This window comes from Myxocyprinus asiaticus, chromosome 46 (assembly GCF_019703515.2).
Source record: "Myxocyprinus asiaticus isolate MX2 ecotype Aquarium Trade chromosome 46, UBuf_Myxa_2, whole genome shotgun sequence".
Lineage (NCBI taxonomy): Eukaryota > Metazoa > Chordata > Actinopteri > Cypriniformes > Catostomidae > Myxocyprinus > Myxocyprinus asiaticus.
Window position 1 is genome coordinate 372782 of NC_059389.1, and position 7219 is coordinate 380000.

The following is a 7219-nucleotide window of genomic DNA, read 5'->3' on the forward strand; positions in this document are numbered from 1 at the left end:
TAGGGCTTTCATGATTATGATTATTAATTGTCATACAGATTGTCATGCTTTTGTCAAATGTGTGCTTCATAAACTTTAACAACTCATTTATTCATATTCAACTCTTATATTTTAAATATAAAATATTTCAAAATACTTAAAATATGTGTCTCTCTTTTAAATTATATTATATTAAATTAAATTATTTTAAATTATATTATATTATATTATATTATTTTAAATTATATTATATTATATTATATTATATTATTTTAAATTATGTTATATTATATTAAATTAAATTATTTTAAATTATATTATATTATATTATTTTAAATTATATTATATTATATTATATTATATTATTTTAAATTATGTTATATTATATTAAATTATATTATTTTAAATTATATTATATTATATTAAATTATATTATTTGAAAGTATATTATATTATTTTATATTATATTATATTAAATTATATTATTTGAAATTATATTATATTATATTATATTATATACTATTTTAAATGATATAATATTATATTATTCTAAATTATTTAATATTATATTACATCATATTATGTTATGTTATATTATATTATATTATATTATATTATATTATTTTAAATGATATTATATTATATTATTTTATATTATACTATATTATATTAAATTATATTATTTGAAATTATATTAAATTTTATTATATTATTTGAAATTATATTAAATTTTATTATATTATTTGAAATTATATTATATTATATTATTTTATATTATATTATATTATATTAAATGATATTATTTGAAATTATATTATATTATTTGAAATTATATTAAATTTTATTATATTATTTGAAATTATATTATATTATATTATATTATATTATATTATATTATATTATATTATATTATTTGAAATTATATTAAATTTTATTATATTATTTGAAATTATATTATATTATATTATATTATATTATTTGAAATGGTATTATATTATATTATATACTATTTTAAATTATATTATATTATATTATTTGAAATTATATTATTTCATATTATATTGAAGTATACAATAGTCAAATATTTCTTTCCAAATTTCATCACTTTCATATGTTATTTTAAGGCTCTCTGATTAAACCCATGAGCCGTTATTGCACATAAGAAAGATCTTTCAGATTCTGTGTTTCTTCATTCATCATCTCTCTTCTGTGTCACTGCACGTATGAACCCACAATGACAAATAACATTTGCCATTACACGATCATTAAATTCCAATGAAACTGGAGCGCTTTGCGTTCACTAAAATCCTCGTTTATATTTTGGCATGAACCTCCGCAGACGGCGCATGCATCACATCACTTCATGTCCAGTTCAGAAGCGGTTTATCTTCATGCAGTGTGTAGAAAGTCAGAGTTTAATTGAACGAGACACTCAAATGTGCTGTTCATTCCCTTGTTTGGACGGTAAAGTGTGATTGGAATTTAAATAATAACTGCAGTGATCTCAAATAACAGCACTCAAATGGTTATTTAATAATCGCGGCAGGCCTAATTGATATATAATCAAAATATTTATAACAATAGTAAATATTGTTTTTTTTGTTTTGTTAATTACACACCCAACAGTAATACTTGAAGAGCCGAAGAACTGACCATTTTTGTCACATTTAACTCATTTTTTGTCCCCAAACTATAGCTATTATATTTCACAATATTGTTTTGTTGTTGTTGTTGTTGTTATTTTTAGATTTATGGGCAGTTTCATTACAGCCCGGCTCTCTAGTTCTCTAGTTCTCGCAGTTCCTGCAGTAATGCTCCTGATTCAAACAGATAGTGTGTGTGTGTGTGTGAGTGAGTGTGAGTGAGTGTGAGTGTGTGTGTGTGTGTGAGTGTGTGTGAGTGTGTGTGTGTGTGTGTGTGTGTGTGTGAGTGAGTGTGAGTGAGTGTGAGTGTGAGTGAGTGTGAGTGTGAGTGTGAGTGAGTGTGAGTGTGTGTGAGTGTGTGTGTGTGTGTGTGAGTGTGTGTGAGTGTGTGTGTGTGTGTGTGTGTGTGTGTGTGAGTGTGAGTGTGTGAGTGTGTGTGAGTGTGTGTGTGAGTGAGTGTGTGTGTGAGTGAGTGTGTGTGAGTGTGTGTGTGTGTGAGTGAGTGTGTGTGAGTGTGTGTGTGAGTGAGTGTGTGTGTGAGTGAGTGTGTGTGAGTGTGTGTGTGTGTGAGTGTGTGTGTGTGTGTGTGAGTGTGTGTGTGTGTGTGTGAGTGTGTAAGTGTGAGTGTGAGTGTGTGTGTGTGAGTGTGTGTGTGTGAGTGTGTGTGAGTGTGAGTGTGTGTGAGTGTGTGTGTGTGTGTGTGAGTGTGAGTGTGTGTGTGTGAGTGTGAGTGTGTGTGTGTGTGTGTGTGTGAGTGTGTGTGTGTGTGTGTGAGTGTGTGTGTGTGAGTGTGTGTGAGTGTGTGTGTGTGAGTGTGAGTGTGTGTGTGTGTGTGTGTGAGTGTGTGTGTGAGTGTGAGTGTGTGTGTGAGTGTGTGTGTGTGTGTGTGTGTGTGTGTGTGTGTGTGTGAGTGTGAGTGTGTGTGTGTGTGAGTGTGTGAGTGTGTGTGTGAGTGTGAGTGTGTGTGTGTGAGTGTGAGTGTGTGTGTGTGAGTGTGTGTGTGTGTGTGAGTGTGAGTGTGTGTGTGTGTGTGTGTGTGTGTGTGTGTGTGTGTGAGTGTGTGTGTGAGTGTGAGTGTGTGTGTGTGTGTGTGTGAGTGAGTGTGTGTGTGTGTGTGAGTGTGTGTGTGTGAGTGTGTGTGTGTGTGTGAGTGTGAGTGTGTGTGTGAGTGTGAGTGTGTGTGTGTGTGTGAGTGTGTGTGTGTGTGAGTGTGTGTGTGTGAGTGTGTGTGAGTGTGTGTGTGTGTGTGAGTGTGAGTGTGTGTGTGTGTGTGAGTGTGTGTGTGAGTGTGTGTGTGAGTGTGTGTGTGAGTGTGTGTGTGTGTGTGTGTGTGTGTGTGTGTGTGAGTGTGTGTGAGTGTGAGTGTGTGTGTGTGTGTGAGTGTGAGTGTGTGTGTGTGTGTGTGTGTGAGTGTGAGTGTGTGTGTGAGTGTGTGTGTGAGTGTGAGTGTGTGTGAGTGTGTGTGTGTGTGTGTGAGTGTGTGTGTGTGAGTGTGTGTGTGAGTGTGTGAGTGTGTTTACAGGTCGATCTAACACAGATCTGCACAGTAAATATAAAAATACTCTTCTTTTGTCTCTGCAATAAGAAGTTTGTGGGCTCGTTAAGTAGATAGGATGATGTAACTGATTGTTTCTTGCCGCTGTTAATAAACACAAACACTTGAAATGTCATGAAAAGTTTTTGTGTTTTACTGAGTAACTTTTGCTCTCTTGCGTGTGTGATTTTGTCTCTTTGGGGGATTTTAGCTAAACTTCAGGAAGCATGTAAGTTTCTCTGCTGTGATTTCTGAAGGATTTGATTCATCTGTTTGCTGTGATTTAAGTTTTTACGTTCTTTTGGTGTCATAAGTTTGTATATGATTTGTTTAGCACTCTGTTGCACTGTCTGGATGCATGCTGTTTATATGGCACATTTTTTTTCAGGTACCTGTGTGTTGCTTATGTTTATTTTTCTGGAGAGAGACTCATTAATATGACACTGCTACAGAAATATAAGCCAGATATCTTTTTTTAAAAAGTGAGATTTTTTTTTTTTGCATGGTATTGTCCGATACTGCGTAGTTTTCAATAATTTTATCTTCATGTGTATTCATGTTGCTTTTAAGTTAAAAACTCAGAATGTGCATGCCAACAGTCCCTGTGTTGTTGTTGTTGGTATATTTGTGTGAGTGTGTTGCAGTGAGCTGTGTGCGTGTGTGTGTGCTCTGTGATTGGCTGTAAGAATTACTGAAGTGTGTCATGTGACCTGCAGTGCCGCAGCCCCCCACAATCACCCATCAGTCTCCAAAAGATTACATCATCGACCCGCGAGAAAGCATCGTCATCCACTGTGAGGCCAAAGGAAAGCCACATCCCAGGTCAGAAACACACCGTCTGCTCTCAAGTGCACTAACTAGTGAACTACTACTGTAGTTTAACCCTTTAAGCTCCGAAGTTGTTATTAAAGATTTCCTGTTTCAGTGGCATACCCAAAATTAAAGGCTTATAACTCAACAAAAACAAGAAACAAACAAACAAGGATGTACAAGCGTTTGGTATCATAGTAAAGAATTATTATTATTTTTTTATGATATAGATTATGATACATTCGGAGACTCTCAGCCTAAGAAACTGATGAAAAAATCACAAAATAATTGAACCAAATATGTACTTTTTTCTTATTTTTCTGATTTGACATTATATATCTCTGGGTGTAAATAATGTCGCTCTGAAAAACTGATTTTTGTGTTTATACGACAAAGCAATCAAAAGTTATAGCATTACAAAAATAATTTATCATAGTGTCCAAAAACATCTGCAAACAAATAAAACATAATAATTGTACATAAGAACTAATTACACATGCAAACACAACAATGACTAAAGGTTTGCATAGCATGCAGACATGATTTTAGTAATGAAATTTCACAGAATGAGTTTCATTCTGTGTCATTTGAGTCATCATTGAGTCTGTGTCATGTATTTGGCGCCATCTCCTGGTGGCCATATGTAACATTGTGCTTCATGTGGATTATTTAATGATCTATATATCTGATTATCTTGTGTGTGGACTCGTTTGAAAGATAATCACCTCCTCTAAATAATGGGATGATGATATTTTATGTTCCGGTTATTATATGCGAATATGTGGCATATAAGCAACACCAGCATAATTGTCAAAGACATATAATTAGCTATTACTCGCTATATTTTAGTCTGTGAGTAAAACAAATAGACTGGTTGTATTCTACTCTTTGAGAGATTGCCATCAACATATGACACATGACTATGGTTGGTCAAGACTGTAGTTATTAATATTTTGAGGATTTTTTTTCACGTGGGCCCATCGGAGCTTAAAGGTTTAAACTGTTACACTGTGTCCAGACGTGATCACATCTCTTCCTGACCAACCACAAGACACAACACATTTCTGTTTCTGTTGTTCTGCTCTGGTAGCTCCGCCCACAGTGAAAGCTCATTGGTCACAATCTTCTTAATATTAGGGTTGTTGACAAAATAAGTTTTCCACGATGATTAAAAACAGTGTAAAACATGTATCAAGTTCATAGAAATTTTATGTTTGTTTCCATGTTGGTTTTATACATTTTTGAAAAGCATTTATAGCATTTTTTACAAAAAACTCAATGACACAATGAAATGTCATGTGGTGTAACCATCAAGAAAAAGTTATTAAAATACTTTCCATGTTCCTTGAATACATGTTTACAGCGATATGCAGAAAAGGACAGTAACCCCCCCCCCCCCATTAATAATATTATTAATATTTTAAATAAATTAATATTTATATTATAATAAATAAAAGCTTTCAAACATATTTATCAAGGTAAATATATATATATATATATATATATATATATATATACAGGTGCATCTCAATAAATTAGAATGTCGTGGAAAAGTTCATTTATTTCAGTAATTCAACTCAAATTGTGAAACTCGTGTATTAAATAAATTCAATGCACGCAGACTGAAGTAGTTTAAGTCTTTGGTTCTGTTAATTGTGATGATTTTGGCTCACATTTAACAAAAACCCACCAATTCACTATCTCAAAAAATTAGAATATGGTGACATGCCAATCAGCTAATCAACTCAAAACACCTGCAAAGGTTTCCTGAGCCTTCAAAATGGTCTCTCAGTTTGGTTCACTAGGCTACACAATCATGGGGATGACTGCTGATCTGACAGTTGTCCAGAAGACAATCATTGACAGCCTTCACAAGGAGGGTAAGCCACAAACATTCATTGCCAAAGAAGCTGGCTGTTCACAGAGTGCTGTATCCAAGCATGTTAACAGAAAGTTGAGTGGAAGGAAAAAGTGTGGAAGAAAAAGATGCACAACCAACCGAGAGAACCGCAGCCTTATGAGGATTGTCAAGCAAAATCGATTCAAGAATTTGGGTGAACTTCACAAGGAATGGACTGAGGCTGGGGTCAAGGCATCAAGAGCCACCACACACAGACATGTCAAGGAATTTGGCTACAGTTGTCGTATTCCTCTTGTTAAGCCACTCCTGAACCACAGACAATGTCAGAGGCGTCTTACCTGGGCTAAGGAGAAGAAGAACTGGACTGTTGCCCAGTGTTCCAAAGTCCTCTTTTCAGATGAGAGCAAGTTTTGTATTTCATTTGGAAACCAAGGTCCTAGAGTCTGGAGGAAGGGTGGAGAAGCTCATAGCCCAAGTTGCTTGAAGTCCAGTGTTAAGTTTCCACAGTCTGTGATGATTTGGGGTGCAATGTCATCTGCTGGTGTTGGTCCATTGTGTTTTTTGAAAACCAAAGTCACTGCACCCGTTTACCAATAAATTTTGGAGCACTTCATGCTTCCTTCTGCTGACCAGCTTTTTAAAGATGCTGATTTCATTTTCCAGCAGGATTTGGCACCTGCCCACACTGCCAAAAGCACCAAAAGTTGGTTAAATGACCATGGTGTTGGTGTGCTTGACTGGCCAGCAAACTCACCAGACCTGAACCCCATAGAGAATCTATGGGGTATTGTCAAGAGGAAAATGAGAAACAAGAGACCAAAAAATGCAGATGAGCTGAAGGCCACTGTCAAAGAAACCTGGGCTTCCATACCACCTCAGCAGTGCCACAAACTGATCACCTCCATGCCACGCCGAATTGAGGCAGTAATTAAAGCAAAAGGAGCCCCTACCAAGTATTGAGTACATATACAGTAAATGAACATACTTTCCAGAAGGCCAACAATTCACTAAAAATGTTTTTTTTATTGGTCTTATGATGTATTCTAATTTTTTGAGATAGTGAATTGGTGGGTTTTTGTTAAATGTGAGCCAAAATCATCACAATTAAAAGAACCAAAGACTTAAACTACTTCAGTCTGTGTGCATTGAATTTATTTAATACACGAGTTTCACAATTTGAGTTGAATTACTGAAATAAATGAACTTTTCCACGACATTCTAATTTATTGAGATGCACCTGTATATATATATATTTTTTTTTTTTTTTTTTTTATTTTAAGCCCCAGAAAAAAATATAAAAATGACTAATTGAAAACATGTTTATCATAGTAGAGATGTATTCAAGTCATTGTTTTGTGTGAACTGCATTTTTAATGTATTTTGGAATAATTT

The 7219-nt window shown here is 34.2% G+C and overlaps 1 protein-coding gene across 2 annotated transcripts in view; it reads left to right on the forward strand.

Moving 5' to 3' along the window:
* The window catches only part of LOC127436228 (neuronal cell adhesion molecule-like), a 111129-nt gene that overhangs the window by 64850 nt on the left and 39060 nt on the right, over window positions 1-7219 (forward strand). Inside the window, exons 3-4 of one of the 2 annotated variants that reach the window (XM_051690258.1) lie at window positions 3368-3385; window positions 3873-3978. In XM_051690258.1, the coding sequence (XP_051546218.1) occupies window positions 3368-3385; window positions 3873-3978 (124 nt within the window). The remainder of the gene's footprint in view (window positions 1-3367; window positions 3386-3872; window positions 3979-7219) is intronic. The other variant, XM_051690259.1, reaches the window with a different exon arrangement.